Raw genomic sequence first — 18,016 nt, forward strand, 5'->3', positions numbered from 1 at the left:
GAATTTTGTGAAATGCTTCTTCTGCCTCTATCAAGGTGATCATGTGGTTTTTAACTTTCAGTCTATTAATGCTGTGTATCACATTTATTGATTTGTGTATGTTAAACCATCCTTGTGTCCCAGTATGTATCTCCCAAAGAGAAATACTGAAAAAAGTCTATCTTCCAAATACTACTGTTAGACTAATACATATATATGTGTGTGTGTACACACACACACACACACACACACACACATTTAAATTTTTAAACAGTATTTATTTGAGGGCGCCTGGGTGGCTCAGTGGGTTAAGCCACTGCCTTAGGCTCAGGTCATGATCTCAGGGTCCTAGGATCGAGTCCCGCATCGGGCTCTCTGCTCAGCAGGGAGCCTGCTTCCTCCTCTCTCTCTCTCTCTCTCTCTCTCTCTGCCTGCCTCTCTGCCTACTTACTTGTGATCTCTCTCTGTCAAATAAATAATAAAATATTTAAAAAATATATTTATTTGAGACGGAGTGCAGAGGAAGAGAGCCTTCAAGTAGATTCCTCACTGAGCTGGGAGCCCCAAGTGGGCTCCATCTCAGGACCCTGAGATCAAGGCCTGAGCTGAAACCAAGAGGCTCGTGCTCAGCCCATTAAGTTCTCCAGGTGCCAGAAAATAATTCCTTTTTCTTTTTTTAAACGATTTTATTTTATTTATTTGACAGAGATCACAAGTAGGCAGACAGAAAGGGGAAAAGCAAGCTCCCTGCTGAGCAGAGAACCCTTCACCGGGCTCAATCCGCATATCCTGAGATCATGACCTGAGCCCAAGGCAAAGGCTTAACCCACCGAGCCACTCCTAGAAAATAGTTTCTTAATATCATTAACTACTCAGCGCTCAGATTTCTCCAATAGAAACAACAAACTGGTTTTAAAAGTTTATTTTCTTCTCATATAAAAGTCACAAAAACTTGAGATCTTGTTGAATGTAGAGTTTGTCTGTTTTGATTTCCTTTTCATTGAGTGAATCTTGGCCTCCAGCGGCTGCGGAGGGATGCTGAAAATTTTGAGGTGGGGTCACTACGGGCCACTACTGCCAGGTAAAAGGGAGGACTGCAGAGCTTTAAGTCCACTCTTCCTCGAAAGCTCCTTCCCTCTGCGGGAACCCAGACCTTCCCTTCTGCCGGGTGGGAGGAATGGGACATCCTGCCACCTCCCAGCCACCACCGCCCCTGAAGCGCGGAGCGCCCGGCGCCGCCCCCCTCGGTCTAGGGACTACATTTCCCAGCGGTCCTCGCGCCCCCACCCTGGCTTTGGGCTCCTTAGCGGACACAGAGCGGCGGGAGCGGCGAGGCGCGGGGACTTCTGGGACTGGTAGTTTGGCGGGCGGCGCTGGCGCGCACTTGGGACGGGGTTTGAATTCCGCTCAGCCTCATTCAGCTCGGGGAGACCGCGGGCTGCGCGCGGGGCGGTGAGTTTGCGGCGGGAGAGGACCGGGGAGCTACGGGAAGGGAGCGTGTGTGGGTCTGGGGGGCTCGGGGTCTGGCAGAGGAAGCGGGGTGGCTGGGCTGCGCGCTTAGCAGGAGAGGAGCGGTCCCGTCCGCCCTTCCAGTGCCGCTGGACCGTGGACGACGGCGGGTGTGTGGGGGTGGGGGCTCCGAGGTAGCGATCCGCTCCGCGCAGGTGAGTGTGCGAGGGAGGGCGCGTGGCTTTGAGGGTGCCCGCGCGCGAGGCCCCGACTCGGGACGGGTGGCCACGTGTAGAGCGGCGTCCGTCCCAGCGCGGGAGCTCCTGCGGGACCTCGCAGCCCGCGGCTCCGCATCTCTCCGACCGCGGGCGGTGCAGGCGGCTGCGGGGCTGTGCGGCTGCGGGCATCTGAGTGTGTCCCACTGCAGCTGCCTCCCCTGTGGCGTCTGAGTTGGGGTAGCTGTCGTCTTCTTCGCGGGAGGGTGTCAGTTTGTGTCACCCTGAGTCCGCCGGTGAGTGTGGCCGAATGTGTGGGCTTGTGTGTCTGTGAATCCTGGTGGGTCATGACTTTTTGTGCAGTTGTGAGACTGTGTGTATCTGACTGTGTGAGTTCGTGTCTGACTCCTGGGTGTGGCTCGGTTTGGTTGTGTGCCTCCCTCTGTGTATGATTGTGCGTGGGACGTTGTGCCTGCTGGCACGAGTTTGTGCGTACCTTCCGATGTGTCTGATGTGTCTGCACCTGTGTGGTTGTGTGAACTCGTGTGGGGGGGAACACACAGGTGAAGACTGTCTGTGTGCTTGTGTAAGTGTGGCTGCCGCTGTGGGCGTTTGTGCGACTCTGAGTGTGTCCACCGTTGAGTGGGCTCGTGTGCATCTGAGTCTGTGTGTGCTGGTGTGTGTGTGTGTATTTGAGTGTGTGTCTTGTTTAAATATGGGTGTGTGTGAGTGTGTTCATCTGTATCTGTGACTGAGTGTGCGTGTGTGCTTGTGCGAGTGTGTACTCCAAAGTGGGTTTGTGTGTTTCTACCTGTTTGATTGCAGAAGTTTGTTGGTTCCCGCGGGGCGGTCTCTGGGCATATCCGGAGCCGCCCGCGCGGGCTCCAAGGAGACACTCAGGGCAAGTGGACCCAGCCCGTGCCCGGAGGACTGGCTGCCCTGGAGGAAGCCCTTGTTGGTTTAGACTCCAGGCAGAGAGGACAGCCCGTGGCTGTCGCTTCCCTGCAACAGTGCTCTGGCGGTGCTGGGGCAAAGCGCCCAGGGACACCCTGCTATCACAGGCTCCTGCTGCCCTGCCACCCTGGGTCTGGGAGGAGGCACCCTCAGGCTACGCACTGGCCGTCAGCCATCCGGGCCTCGGGACACCGGGCACTCTGATGCCCAAACTCCACTGGTGTGGCCCCCATGCCTCAGAGCCAGGCTGAGGACCAGGCATTAGCCCCCAGAGCCACTGTCATTTTCGGGTCTTTCTGTGCCCCTGGGTCTCAAAGTTCCTCCTGTCATTGTTGGGGAGAAAAATGAAGCGAAAGACGATGCTGGAACTGCTCCTCTGGGGACTCACTCCAGGACCTGCTGGGGAGGCTGGGTCCATGTGGGAGGCAGGATGGTCAGACTTGAGGCATGCTAGTTTGATGGGGGAGGCAGCGAAATTCAGGTTAGCTCTGGGTTGTTAGAGTAGACAGATGGAGGTCAGGAGGCTATGTTAGTGACTTGGCCTGCTGCAGCATGGAAAAACTGGGCGGGGGGCAGTCCTGAGGGGAGTTTGGGGAAAGTGGAGAAGCAGGGAGCCCCTCAGGAGGCATTTGGGCATCATCGCTGGACAAGATTTGAATCACACACAGTTTGCATATATCATCATTTAATGGCTTCATTTTTATGGCAGGCAAAGCTGAAGGAGCAAGGAGGCTAAAAACTCCCAAATTGTGTGTTGCCGGTTAACAAATAGGACTCCCCTAAAAACTATACGACACCCACTTAAATTTGAGTTTCGCATAAATGTGCATTACATTTTAGTATAAATATGTTCCAACTATTGCATGGAACTTGCCACGTTATACTTAAAAATAATTGACTCAGGGGGGCGCCTGGGTGGCTCAGTTCCTTGAGCCTGACTCCAGATCTCAGAGGTCGCAGCCCCATGTTGCGTACAGAGCTTACTTCTTAAAAAAAAGAGAAAAGAATTTATTCAAATAAGTAAGTAAAAAGAAAAGTTTTAATATAGACGTATCCCATGCATTGTTTGGGACATACTTACACTAAAAATTATTCAATTTTTTATCTCAAAATTCAAGTGTCAGGTTGCTGTGTGCTTTTTGTTAGTAAAGGATCAGGCCATCCTGATCCTTTCAGCTTCACAGCCAGTGTCCATCAGACTGGAAGTCCCACTCCACCCGCCAGACAGACTGGCCTGCAGTCCTGCCTTGTTGCAGGGCCTTCCTGCCTGGGTCAGACCAGGGTCCCCAGATCCCTGGATCCCAGGGCTGGCCCTCCCAGCAGCGCCGTGGCAGAGCGGGCCTCCCCCGCAAGGCTGTGGTGCAGGCTCCTGAGGACTGGTCTTCACCACAGTCCCAGGAAAGAGGGTATAAGCACTCGCCAGGCGAGGCAAGGTCCAGCTCTGAACATCAGGCTGACTTACAGCTTTCAGGGCCAGAAAGACAGCAACACCAGGGCTGGCCATGAGCAATATGTATTGAGTGCCTGCTGTATGCCCGGCACCAGAGGCCTGCTGTATGCCTGGGTAACCAAGCATCCCCGTCAGGGCCGCACGAGCCCTGGCCTTGGCCTTGCCAGGCACCATGGCAAGCACTGTCCATAAACTACCCAGTTGGCCTTGAAGGTGACTCTATGAAGAAAGTGTGGCTAACACCTCTCCTCCACAGAATGGTGGGGAGGTGGCATCACCTGCCCCAGACCACATGGCTTCTCTGGTGCTGGGACTAGAACTGGGGCTCCCGACACCATGGCCCACACCCTAACTACTCTGGTCTCCGCCCCTAGCAGAGTCCTGCACCTCACAGGGTCCTGCCTCTCAGCACCGTGGAGGGAGGGGACCATGGAGGTGAAGACCCAGCCATCTGACAAAGGCGGTAAGAGAAACACAGGGTGGAAAACTGTGGGCAGGAGGGGGGGAGGCAGGCCTCTAGGGCCCAGCGATGGTGGGAAGTTTTACCCTGGAGATTGGCCCCTGGCTACGACAAATCATCCCCATCTCTGTAATTCTCTCATTTTGAGAACCTTGTATCAGTAGAACCCTGCAGCTGGTGACCTTCTGAGATTTGCTCCTTCCCACTGGGCACGGTGCCCCGGAAAGCCATCCGGGCTGCTGTGGGAACCCACGCTTCATCCCACCTTATTGCTCAGTGGGGTTCCGTGACATGGCTCTACTTCTGGAGGGACACCTGGATTGTTTCCAGTTGCTGGCTATCGCGAGCAGAGGTTTTTGCACAAATGTGTGATTTCCTTTCGCTGGTAAAAGTGCTCAGGAGTGCAGTTGTTCACTGATAGATCAGCCAGACGAACCAGATGAGTTGGGATGCTGTGTCTTAAAATCTAAGAAACCACTTTCCCCCATATCCTCAGGAAATTACCCATGTACTCTGATCCAGGAAGAAGCTACAAACTACTGTCTCCCTGTGCCAAGTGGTCTCCTGGCTTCCACTCTTGCCTCCTCCAGACTGTTCCCCGTTCAGTAGGCCAAGGCATCTTACAAAAAAATGAGGATCAGGTCCTGTCGGAGCTCTCAAGCTGGAGAATGATACAAATTCTATACAGGGGCTCCAGTGGCCCTGAGGGACTGGACCCTGCTGGCCTGACTTCATCTCTCCCTCTCCAGTTCTGCAGGCTTCGGCCACCCCTGGCCTCTTAGCTTCACCTTTAACATTCTAACTCAGGGCCTTTGTTCATGCTGCTCAAGAACACTCTTCCTTTATATGCTCACTTGGCCATCTCTTTTTCAAAATGAAGGTCAAAACAAAGTCTTAGCTCCTCAGAGAATGAAGATGCCTTCATTCCAATCTAGCTTATTTTGGTTATGATGTCTGTCACTCTCTGGTATTTTAAAGTGTATTAATTTGGTTTTGGACTCTTTGCCTCTCTCAGATGGGAGCAGTTGAGATCCTGGGTGTCATATAGTCCATCACAGACTCTGGTGCCATTGTCTAACCCCAGCGCCTTCACTCACTGACATTTCCTGCCTGTTCCCCATTGAGCTTTGGGATGCAGTTTAATGCATGTCTTAAGGCACCCCTGTGCAACCTTGAGTGAGTGTCTTAACCTCTTTGTGCCCATGTCCTCATCTGTAAAGTGGGATGATGATAGTAGCTATCTTGTAGCATTATTATGAAAAACCAAATACGGTGATACCTGTACAGTAGTTAGAAGATGGCGTGGCACACAGCAAGTCTTCATCCATCTCTTGTGGGTTTCATCACTGGGATTTTATTGAGCTTCCCCACCCAGAAAGGGCAGGATGACCTCATTACTCCTTCTTCCTTGCCAGACCTGCTTTCTCAGAGCCCTGTTCCTACTTCAGAGAACCTCTCCAAAAAGAAGGGAAGACTACCAGTCAGATTCCGGCCCACCTGGAGCACGGTAAGCCCTCTCCGTTTGACCAGAGGGCCCCTCAGTTCGGAGAGGGCAGGTGCATTTGCCACCCTCTCTGGCTGGTGGAGACCCTCGCATGGCAGGGCTCCCCTTGTCCCTCACCCCAAAAGGATATGGCCCCATCCCAGAGGGGATGGTTTTCCTGGGCCTCTTTCCTTCCTTCTTCTCTTTCCTAATTTCTACCCCGGCTGGAATGTTGTCTCCTCCAGGAAGCCTCCCTGCTCACTTCCTCCTCTTCACTCCCTAATGTCATGCCTTGCTTAATTTTCTTCAGAGTAGTTATCACTGTGTGATACAACCATGAGAATAGCAGGCTGGGACAAGACAATGATTCTCAGCCAGAGGCTGTTCGTTCCCCCAGAGGACACTGGCAGTGGCTGAAACAGTGTTTGGGTGTCAGCACAGGAGGGGTGGGTAGAGGCCAGGGACACTGCTCAACAGCCTGCAAGCCACAGCAAGGAATGATCTGGTCCCCAGATGGGCTCACTCTGTAGAGCCAAGAAACCCCGGAAGAGGGAAGGGGTGCTTTTGCAAAGAAAGGGGCATCGCATGTGGGGTGCCATCCCCATGGCCCTTTTGTGTCTCATGACTGCAAATGTCAGCCTGGAACGGCCCAAAGCGAAAGCTCTGGAGTCTGACTGTGGATTCAAATCCCCCCTCAGCCACTCATGGCTGTGGGATCCGGGTCTGTTCCTGAACAATCCAGGCCCACTGCAGTTTCCTCATCTGTAAAATGGGGCTACTATGTTTTCCATGGGCCATCCAGGGGTTATTCTGGAGAGTAAATGAACTCACATCTATGCTGTTTTCAGACAGCATCTGACCTGTAAGGTTTGTAACATGAATGGTGGCAGATTCCTGACCCCCCCCTCAAAGAAGGGTATGTTGTCATCTCGACTTGATGCCCCCAGAGCCCCCCCACCCCTGTATCTGATCGTAATGAGTGGGCAAGTTACTGGTGCTTTCCTACCCCATTTCCTTGTCTGTAGAATGCAGAAAGCACGGAGGCTACCTTGTGAGGATGAAATGGGGCCATGATGTTAGTCCCAAAGAGGAGCAAAGTGCTAGAGGTCACAGCCCTGCCAGAAACCGTCATAGCTGTGCAGGGGTTGGGGGTGGAGAGGAGGTGGGGGGTGGGGTGGTTCCCGTTGGAAAAGCAGTTTACATTTGTATGAAAGCAGACAGTTTGAAGAAACCAGCTGAGGCCAGAGTTGAGCAGCTGAGGTTCCAGCCCTTTCTTACTAAAGCGCTACCCGCGGTTGCGGATTCTGTTCTTGGACTGTCCTGTCGAATGCTCACACTCGCCGCCAGGAGGCAGCACTACTCTGTATTCTTCCCATTTTACAGATGCGGAGACTGAGGCGCCGGAAGGCAAGTCCCCAGGCGGCGCGCGGCCAGGCGGGCAGCCCAGCCCCGTGCCCGGCCCTCACACTGAGGGGCGCGGACCCCACTCCGGGAGCGAACACCGTTCCCTGTCTGCTCTGCTCTCTCCCGTTCCAGCCGCTCCCTTTGCTTCGGCTCCTCCTCCGTGGCAACGCTCTGCAGGGCCTTCCCTTTCCAGCCTTTCCTAGCGTTTCAGGAAATGCGCGCTGGGGCTCTTACTCCAGGCCTTCCGGGCGTTCTCTGTGGCCACGGCCCCTGCGCCCTTCTGCACCTGCGCCCTTCTGCATCTGCGCCTTCTGCACCTGTGCTCCTGCGTCCCTCTGCACCTGTCACCCTCCACACCCCTGCCTGTCCCGGGGCTGGATCTCCCCAGCCACATAATTCTGGTTGCTATAATACGACATCCCAAAATATGGCTGCTTCGCTCAGACGACATTACTTATTCCTCACGGTGACAGTGTGTGTGGACAGCCCAGGAGGACGACTCGGCCCTGCGTGGCCGGTCCACATTCTGGGGCACTGCAAGTGGAACAGGTGCTTAGTCTCAAAGGCCAAAGCACAGAAGACGCAGGCAGCTCTTCTGCTCGCACCTCATTGGCCCGAGTGTAGTCACATGGCTGCCCCAGTGCAAGGGATGCTGGGGAATGTAGTCTTTGGTCTGTGCCAGCACGGGCTCACCTGTAGCTTCCATTATTACGGCAAAGGAAAATGGGTATTGTGTCCAGCACTCACCTTTTCTGCTTTGTTAATCTATCACATTGACTAGAATCCTCTCCCCTTCTAAACAAATATTTAGAATAATTGACATTTCTTTCTTTCTTTTCTTTTCTTTTCTTTTTTTTTTTTTAAGATTTTATTTATTTATTTGACAGAGATCACAAGTACAGAGAGGCAGGCAGAGAGAAAGGGGGAAGCAGGCTCCCTGCTAAGCAGAGAGCCCTATACCAATGCCGAGGTCATGACCCAGGACAAAGGCAGAGGTTTAACCCATTGAGCCACCCAGGTACCCTAAAATAATTGACATTTCTTGAGCACTGAGCATGTACAAGGCATAGAGCTAACTTCTTTACCTATTTTCATCCACCTAATCCTCACAGCTCCAGGACATGGTACTGTATTATTCCCATTTTTAAGAGAATGAAGGCACAGAGCTCACATCACTTGCCTAAGGTCACACAGATCCTAAGTAGTCAAGATTCGAACTCAGGGAGTCTGGCCCTGGAGCCTTTGCTCTTAACCCTCAAGGTATCGATCTACCTCATTGGAAACAGATTCCCAGGTGACCGTACAACTGGTGAGTGAAAGGGCCGCTTCCAACATTCATAGATAGCCTCCCTTCCTTCACCCCTTCATGAAGCCCATGAACACGCTGAGTGTGTACAATAACGCTGTGTAAACACCACCCCCATGGAAGGTCAGGGGCACATAGCAATAAGGGTTTGGCTGTGTGCCTCTGTGGGTGTTGCTAGGCTCCTTTATGTGCCTGGTGGATGGACTCTGCCTTGTCAGCTTGCCTGAGGTGACTTTGCTCAGAGGACTGGGGTGACTTGGCACTGCTCTACTGTCTTTCATCCCCAGAGGCTAGCCTGGACAGCGCTTCCTCCTGGAGGCGGTGGAGGCCCAAGAGAGAAGTCAGTGCTGATTGCATAAGCATTTTTCAGGCTTCTCTCACACTTGGCCGACACCCCACTGGCCCCAGCAAGTTCTATGGCCAAGTGAACAGGAGCACACAGCACAGCCATGTAGCAAAGGGTGTGGATGTGGGGCAGGGTGAAGGAGCCCAGGCCTTATTTGCAAGCTGACACGGCACAGAACTCTGAACACGTCCCCAACTTCTGTTGGCTTTCCACCCGCTGTCCTGGGCCAAGTGCAGGACCAGGCCCTGGGTGAATACGAATGGGGGTTTGGGTTACAGGAACCTGTGATCTTCAGGGATGTGGCCATGTACTTCACCCAGAAGGAATGGCAGCTGCTGAAGCCCGCCCAGAAGGACCTGTACAAAGAGGTGATGCTGGAGAACTATGGGAACCTGGCCTCCTTGGGTAAGGACAAGGTCCCCACAGTTCGGAGGACTTGGATGAGCTCTGCGCTAGGACTGGTCTCACGCACTAAGGTTTGGTGGTATCGGCTTCCTTCTAAGCCTGGCTCTGCTTTGCGGTCTCGAGACAGCCGCCGGCAGCGCGGAGGCACCAGCATTGTAATTCCCTTGCAACCCAAATGGTAGACCCTTTGGGACCAGGTGTTCTCTCCCAAAGTCTGACTTTTGCTCCGATTGGAGCTGGCTTTGGTCATGTGACAGCAGCTGAGCCAATCGCAGTGGCCGGTGCAACAGGGAGAGGCTGGCTGGACAGCAGTTGAGCCAATCGCAGTGGCCAGTGCAACAGGGAGAGGCTGGCTGGCTGTCCTGCTCTCTGAGGGTGGGCTGCATTCTCTGGGAACCTCGAGGGGGGCCCCCTCGCAGACCTTCGTGCTGGTGCGGTGGGGAGGGAGAGGCTGGCGAGGCGGTGGCCCTGTGCTTCTTACAAGGTCCTTCGTGTCTTTGCGATTTTGTGATTCATGATGAGAAACACCTGTTTGGTCTCCCGCCTGTTTCTAGAACAGAACTCCCAACACCTTTGAATGTCTTAGCTAGTGAGAGGAATGAAGGTGTCATTTGCTGTTAATGAGGTGACACTGGGGAAACACCTCAGGAGGAGGGCTGGTTGCCAGGGGAACCATCCTTCAGTCTCACCCCCTGACCTCTAGGGAGAGGGAAGGGACTGGAGGCTGAATTAGTCACTAATGGCCAGTGATTTAATCAATTTTGTCTGTGTAATTAAGCCTCCACAACCCCCCCCCCCACCAAAGGACAGTGTTTGCAGACCTTCCAGACTGGTGAGCAAGTGGGGATCTGTGGAGGAGGGGTGGCGTATGAGGGCACGGATGCCCCACACCCTTTCTCCATACCTGGAGCTATACATCTCTTCTACCTGCTGTTCCTGAGTTATATCCTTTTATAATAAACTGGTGATCTAGTGGGTAAAATGTTTCTTGGAGTTCCGTGAGCTGGTCTAGCAAACTCAGCAAGCCCAAGAAGGGGGTTGTTGCAACCTCCAACCCATAGCCTGTGAGTCAGAGGCACAGGTGACGACTTGGATTCGTGATTGGTGTCTGAACTGGGGGTTGGTCAGTCTCCTGGGACTAAACCCTCCACCGTGGGATGCACGCCTACCTCCAGGTAGATGGTATCAGAATTGAGCTGACTTGTAGGACCCCAGCAGTGTTTGAGAGAATTGCTCTGTGTGTGCTGTGGCAGGGGTAGGGGAAAACCAGCGTTCTGGAACTGGGAGCAGAACATAAACACACTTCTTTCTGTGCAAACTCGGCCTGGATTGGCAGTCTGGGAGGCCTCCAGCACTTCTCCCCTTCTCTGGAGCAGGGTATCGGTTCTTCAAACCCAAGCTGATCACCAGGTTAGAGCAAGGAGATGAGCCCTGTGTCAAGGAGAGAGACGTCCCTCAAGAGCCCCAGCAGAGCAGTGCTGGAGTCAGCGAGAGCCCCGTGTCCACTGGTGAGTAGGAGGAGATGCCATGGCATCTCCACAAGAAATTCTCCCCGAAGTCCCAGCACGCTGAGGGGTATGAGGAGAAGGGAGAAGCCTGGCAGGGCATGTTGCTTTCCAGAAATGCTTTTCCATTCCTCTGGCCTCTTGGGATCTCATTCCAGCTCTCCTTGGCCACATCCTCTGTATCAGAGCTGGGCTGCCAGCCACTGACACCCTAATTCAGGGCCTTTGCACTATCTGGCAATTCTGCCAGCAGTCCCCTCCCAGTGCTCTTCCCGACTGCTTCAGCGAGCACCTGTTCACTTTCCTCCTTGTATGTGTGTATCGATGTGTTCATGGTTAGAAAGATGTTTATAGCAGTTCTTTGGCAAAGACTGGTCTGGGACGTGACTTAAATCCTTAAGATCGTCACCGTTGAGTAGCCCTCCGTTGACTTGGAGAAACAACAGTATGTTTCCGGGGCAGCACAACTATCCCCCATCAGCGTCTGAACCTGGAGAATATAGGAGAATAGCGAGAGAGCTTTTCCTTTAAGAAAATACATGGATTTAAAGGGCGCCTGGGTGGCTCAGTCGGTTAAGCAACTGACTTTTGGTTTTGCTCAGGTCATGGTCTCTGGTCCTGGGATTGAGCTTCATGCTGAACTCGGAGTCTGCTTAGAGTTTCTCTCTCCTTCCCCCACAGCCCCTCCCCTCAGTGTGCTCTGGAGCACTCTCTCTCTAACATAAATAAACAGATCTTTAAAAATAAAGACAATACATGAATTTAGTAAGAATCCCAAATAGAGGGGCATCAGGTGGGCTCAGTCAGTTAGGCGTCTGTGTTCAGCTGGGGTCATGATCCCAGGGTCTTGGGATCGAGGCCTGTATGTGGCTCCCTGCTCAGCCGGGAGCCTGCTTCTCTCTCTCCCTCTCCCTCTGCTTCCCCCGCTCCGCCCCCACCTTGCTCTCTCTCTCCCTCTGTCAAATAAATAAATAAAATCTTAAAAAAAGAAAAGAATCCCAAATAGTAACCAGGTGTTTTTATTAAAAAAAAATAATAACAGTAAGCCTCTTCCTCATTCCAGTGTCACCTCTGCAGTTTCAGAGCGAGAGCACAAGCAGGGGGACCAGGAGGCAGAGGGAGAGGGAGACCCAGACTTCCCGCTGAGCACAGGATGTTAATAGCAACTCAGTTCTTAATAGTCCCAAAGGGGGGACTCCCTAAATGCCTATCAACAACGAAATAGATAAACACATTGTGGCATAGTCGTGCTATGGAACCCTATAAGCAAGGCAAATGAATGATTTGTGACTACAAGCAATAATCCAGATGAATCTCATAGAACAGTTGAGTGAAAGAAAGAAGCCAGGATGAAAGGGTGTATGCTAAAAGGTTGCATTTACATAATGTACAAAAAGAGCCAAAGCCATTCTATGCCATTGGAAGGCAGGATCTTAATTTTTCGAAAGGGAGAGGATCATTGGAGGGAGTGGGCTGAGGGCTTGCGTCAGGGACAGTGCTTCGAGGGTTCTGTTTCTTGATCTTAATCTTGGCACTGTACTCATGAATGTGCTCACGTTGTGAATTCTCACCAAAAAATTTTATTCCTCTTACTTACAGATAGAAACACAGTTTTATTTTAGTGATAAGGGAACATTAAGAACTGACCATGCTTCCAACTTGCACAGGGTTCATGGACTATAAATAACAGGTTATAATACAGTTGCATTTAGTATGGAACATTCTGTATCACTGTCCCTTCAATCCAGAGATCAGCTCTTGTTTTATTTCTGGAGTGTTGCTTGAATTTTGTCTTTAAGTAATTATTCTGATACAGGATCTCTTTTTTTTCTCTTTTCTTTTTTTTTTTTTTTAAAGATTTTATTTATTTTATTTGACAGACAGAGATTACACATAGGCAGAGAGGCAGGCAGAGAGGCAGGCAGAGAGAGAGAGGAGGAAGCAGGTTCCCTGCTGAGCAGAGAGCCCGATGCAGGGCTCGATCCCAGGACCCTGGGATCATGACCTGAGCCGAAGGCAGAGGCTTTAACCCACTGAGCCACCCAGGCGCCCCTTTTTTTCTCTTTTCTGTGCCAACTCCTTTTCTCATTGATTCTTTTCCCCTCTTTATTTCCACCTCATTTGAACTGGCTGTCTTTTCTTTTTCCAGCCTTCTTAGGATAGAGTTGTGTGAGCTTATTGTGATATAACGTATAGGCTTAAGGTGCATAACATGATAATGTGGTATGTATATATATTATGAAATGATTATGGCAATAAGTTTAGAGAATACCTTCATCCCCTCGCAAAATCACCTTTTTTTTTTTTTTTTTTTGGCTGGCATGATGTGAATTCTAATCACTTCAAACATTTATATTTGTGAGCTTTTTTTGTATGTATTTTATACTCGGACAAAACATTTTCAACCAAAGATAGACAATGGCGCTAAAAAAGAGAGAGAGATTTACATTCTGAGTCCCTTTCAGACAAGAAGACACAGCTTATGCCGAACACGACATTTCTAAAGCCAGACATCTCTACGAAGCCAACCCTGGGGAAGGCAAAGGAAATGGTCCAAAAGAATGCTAGAACAGAAGGGACTTCGGAAACTGAGGACAGGCCACCCAGAAGCATACAAAAATCTGGCCCCAGCCTGGCTGCAGACTCAGACAAAAAAGTTCTCCCTACAAAGCAAAACCACGAGTCCACGGCTGTGAAGAGATGTCTGAGCCATCCACCACCAGCAACGACATCACGGAGCACCCCTCCAGAAAAGAAGACCCTAAAAAAAGATATTCTTGGGAAAACCCAGGTGCCAGGCTTCCCAAAGCAGAATCGTCCAAAAATTCAACGGGGAAAGCCACACTTTAAATGTAAAGAATGTGGGAAAACTTTCAACCAGACCCTCCATCTCATTGAGCATGAGCGGATCCACACAGGAGAGAAACCCCACAAATGTGATGAATGTGGGAAGTCCTTCCGGCACAGCTCCTACTTCTTCACACATTATAGGATTCACACCGGCGAGAGGCCCTACAAGTGTAAGGAGTGTGGGAAAGCCTTCAACAGCAGTTCCACGCTGAGCAGCCATTATAGGACCCACACGGGAGAGAAGCCCTTCAAGTGTGAGGAGTGTGGGAAAACCTTCAAGCAGAGCACAAAGCTTACTCGTCACCGGAGGGTGCACACGGGGGAGAAGCCGTACCAGTGCAGTGAGTGTGACAAATCCTTTGGCCGCAGCTCGTCCTTGACGGAGCACAAGAGAATCCACACGGGGGAGAAGCCGTACCATTGCAAAGTGTGTGGGAAAGCCTTCCGATGCAACTCACATCTTTTTGAACACCATCGGATTCATCAGGAGGAGAAGTCCTACCAGTGTGGCCAGTGTGGGAAGTACTTCCGAAATAGCTCCCACCTGTCAGAGCACAGGAGGGTTCACCAGGTGGGGCCCTCGGAGCGGTGCCAGGAGTGTGGGAGAACCTTCCGGCGCAAGGCAGCCCTTCTCAAGCATCAGAAGGGCCACAGAGAGACTCACACCTACCAGTGTGAGGGGTGCGGAAAGGCCTTCCGCTGTAAGTCGAGCATCGAGAGACACCAGAGGATGCATGCCGGCCAGAAGCCATATGTGTGCTCTGAGTGTGGGAAAGCTTTCACTGACAGCTCCACACTCATCAATCACCGCAAAATCCACACCACGGGGAAGCTGCACCCGTGCCCCAAATGCCGGAGGGCCTTCAGGCGGCTCTCGTCCCTGGTGCTCCACCAGAAAGTGCACGCCAGAAAGAGACAGTGAGCTCCGCATGTGGGGGAGCCTTCAGTCTGGACCCACACCTTCCTAATCCCCGGAGAAGTCACGATGACGTCAACTTTGTGAGCAGAGATGGACTGCACCTGCTGGCGGGTCGCTAGCTGACCAGCGGTCTTCATTCAGGGGACAGCGCTATGTGGCTCCCCTAGATGTTTGGGGAGTGCCTAGGGCTATTTCTGGTTGTCCCAGCCTATTGCTGCCACTGGCAGAGAAAAGACAAAGGCAAAGAATCCTCCGAACCATATGACGCATCAGTCACCTCCATCTACAAGGAATGTTCTGACCTCAGATATCAGGAGCAGCACCATAATTAATTAGATTTAAGAAGGATTTCAGAAATAGTCCACTACAGTAACCACTAAACAGTGTGTCATGATTTAAATTTAAATGAATAAACATAAATAAAACGTACAGTGTTTCATTAGCTGCACGCAGCCAGGATTCAGTGGCCAAACATGACAGCCGTTGCCGAATCGGACGGTGCGGGTGGAGAACATACCCATTGTTGCAGAAGGTTCTGAGTGGGCCCCGTTTTGGATCTTTTATCAAAATCCTCCTGCAACATAGCCCCGAGAAAGTGAGCCAGAGACAGAGGGCAGCATGGCCAAGTGTAGTGTTCCACGAAGGGCTCTGAGACTGCTGCCCCCACAGATGGTTCTGATGTCTCAGGGCTGGCCAGCATCGTGCCCACAAGACACTCCCCTCTGTCTGGGCCAGAACAGCCAATCAGTGACTGATAATGCTACTCATATATGCTGACATTTCCTGAGCACCTCACCTGCCATGTGTGACACCGAGCACTTTACGTTACCTGGCCCCCTGGAATCCTCTCCGGAGCCTTATAAAATAGGAACTGATGCCATCCCATGTCATGGCTGAGAAAATGAGGCTCAGAAAAGATTTTTTTAAAAGATTTTTCAAGTTTTGCACATTAATCTAGACAATACTGCTATTTTTTTTATATATTCTATGCTTTCAAATTCATAGCATTAAAATTTTCATGAAATATATCTTTAAAAAGTAGAGGTATTTACATTTCTGTTTGGACTGCACTTTTGGGCAGAGAGCAGCTTGGCTTTACCTATGGCAAGAGCGGGCACGGAATGAGACTCTAGATTGGAGGTGGGCAAACCAGGGCCAGCCCACCCCGTGGCCTGTGTTTGTAAATAAAGTTTTATTGGCACTTAGGCAACTATCCTCTATGACCACTTCTGTGCAAAGCCGAGTGATCACAACAGAGACCGGATGCTCCATAAAGCCTAAAATATTTGCTCTTAGACCCTCGGCAAAGAAAGCTGACCGATCCCTGCTCTGAACAGCTGACGAATTGAAACAAATGAGGGTGGACTGTGGGAGTGGTTAGGGAAGGAAGAGAAACCCTCAAACTTTTGTGACCATGACCCAGGGTATAAAAGATACCCTGTATTGCAGTAAGACACACACGTGTGTATTTTCTACGTATGCCTTAACACATGTTTGTGCCTATGTGAAGGACACGTTTAATGCCACACCACCTACCCTTATTGTGTGTACACACCGATTCTCTTTCGCTTAAAAAGTCATAACCTTCTAAACCAATTTTGCTAACCAACACATGGCACAACCCCCAGCTTGAGAAGCCTTGCCTTGGTGGTGGGACAATGTAAGATATCGCCTCCTTTTTGAGCGGTCTGGACTCGAAGGCCTTCAAGAGGGGCTGTGGCTGGCATCACCGCTGGAGAATTTGTCAGAATGCGGAAGGTGGAGAGTGCCTCCGTGTTCAGAGCGTGACTTTGTGCTTGCTCCCAGAGCAGCTTGGAGGAAAGACAGACCCAGGTTCTCTGGATTGCTTTCACAACCCCCAGGATGTTTCCTTCCCGGCACTAGACTAAGGGGGAGGATGGAGAGAGCCTGCATGGGGATCTCCAAGGACTCTAGTGGGGTTTTAAGAAGGAATCATCTGGGGCGCCTGGGTGACTCCGTCGGTAAGTGTCTGCCTTGGACTCAGGTCCTGATCCTGGATCCCAGCACCCAGGGATCGAGCCCCAGGTTCGGCTCCCACCTCAGCAGGGAGTGTGCTTTTCCCACTTCCTCTCCCCACCGCCTTCCCGCTTTTGGTCTCTCTAGCTCTCTCTCAGATAAACAAAAATCTTTGGGTGGGGGGGAAGAGGGAGCCGTCTTTAGGAGTGTGGCTGCATCCTCCTGGAAATTATCTCAGGAGTAGGGCTAGGTGGCTTGGGGAGGAGTACCTGTGGCAGGCACTCGTTCTTGTGGTTGCTTTTGTCTGTGGAGGTCTTCTGTGGCATGTGTTTGTAAATAAAGTTTTATTGGCACTTAGGCAATAAGTGAGACATCTGTGGAGGTGGGAGGAGTAGAGAGGATTCCTCCTGGATAAGGGAAGAATGTGTCTCAACATACTCACTACATTCCTGGTTGCAAGTAACAGGAACCCAACTTCCATAAGCTTAAGTGAAACCAACATCAACAAAGGAATGTATTAGCTCATACACTAGGGAAGCTTCCTTGCTTGAAGTTATCTTTAACTTTAGCGACTGGAATGGAGAACATGACGTGGACTGGACCACAAGCAAGTCTCTCATTTCTGGTCCTCTCTGCAAATCATTGCCTTGTCCTTTTAGCAAATAGGAGCGTCCTCTACCAACCCAGAGGCACAGCTACCAGGCCCCAGAGTCCTAATCTAGGACAGAGAGAGAGTTTCTCCCACAGACTTGCCGGTTAGGCTGCTGTGATTTGGTGGAGCCATTAAAAGAACGATTCTTCTTTTCAATTTTTCTTGGGGTGATTGTAGTAAGGATGTGTAACTTTTATCACTTTTGAGAGGACAATAAAGGAAGAATAAACAACCACCCAGGCTGGAGGGGAGAATGAATACAGGCAGAGAGACACCTGTCAGGGCTTAGACCCTCCCCAAAGCTGGAGATGATGGTGACCTGCGATGCCTGGCTGGAGGTGGGGGGCCAGGACCCAGCCTGGCAGATCCAGGAGGGGCCCCCGTAGGGGATGCAGGGATGGGGACGGGGTATGTGTGTGTGAGGGAGGCTGATCTATTTACAAATAGGCCTTCCAGCCTGGGCGGGGAGCGGGGTGGGGGCGGGAGGGGGTCTCTGAGGTCCACTGCACTGAGCGGGTCCTTCTGGGAGGCCTCCATCTTTATCTGAACACGTGTGTTTCTAAGGAGGTCGTGTGTGTGTGTGTGTGTGTGTGTCTGAGTCTGAGCAGGGGCTGTGTTCCCGCACATGTGTGGATGACTGTGGGTCTTCATTCTTACATATA

General features: G+C 51.5%; 1 protein-coding gene across 2 annotated transcripts; it reads left to right on the forward strand.

Annotated features, from left to right (window-relative positions):
• Positions 1 to 1,357: 1,357 nt before the first annotated feature.
• LOC101694394 (zinc finger protein 383-like) lies at positions 1,358 to 17,060 on the forward strand. 2 transcript variants are annotated; one of them, XM_004776907.3, is made up of 6 exons: positions 1,358 to 1,431; positions 4,425 to 4,510; positions 5,923 to 6,014; positions 9,325 to 9,451; positions 10,828 to 10,959; positions 13,422 to 17,060. In XM_004776907.3, exons 2-6 carry the CDS (start codon positions 4,477 to 4,479, stop codon positions 14,726 to 14,728), a joined length of 1,692 nt encoding a protein of 563 aa, XP_004776964.1. In that variant the 5' UTR covers positions 1,358 to 1,431; positions 4,425 to 4,476; the 3' UTR covers positions 14,729 to 17,060. The 2 variants fall into 2 exon arrangements, with proteins under 2 accessions (XP_004776964.1, XP_004776965.1); XM_004776908.3 differs by having other exon boundaries at positions 1,374 to 1,431; positions 4,422 to 4,510.
• The last annotated feature ends 956 nt before the right edge of the window (positions 17,061 to 18,016 follow it).

This window comes from Mustela putorius, unplaced genomic scaffold (assembly GCF_011764305.1).
Source record: "Mustela putorius furo isolate JIRA1106 unplaced genomic scaffold, ASM1176430v1.1 tig00000196_pilon_pilon_pilon, whole genome shotgun sequence".
Classification (NCBI taxonomy): Eukaryota; Metazoa; Chordata; class Mammalia; order Carnivora; family Mustelidae; genus Mustela; species Mustela putorius.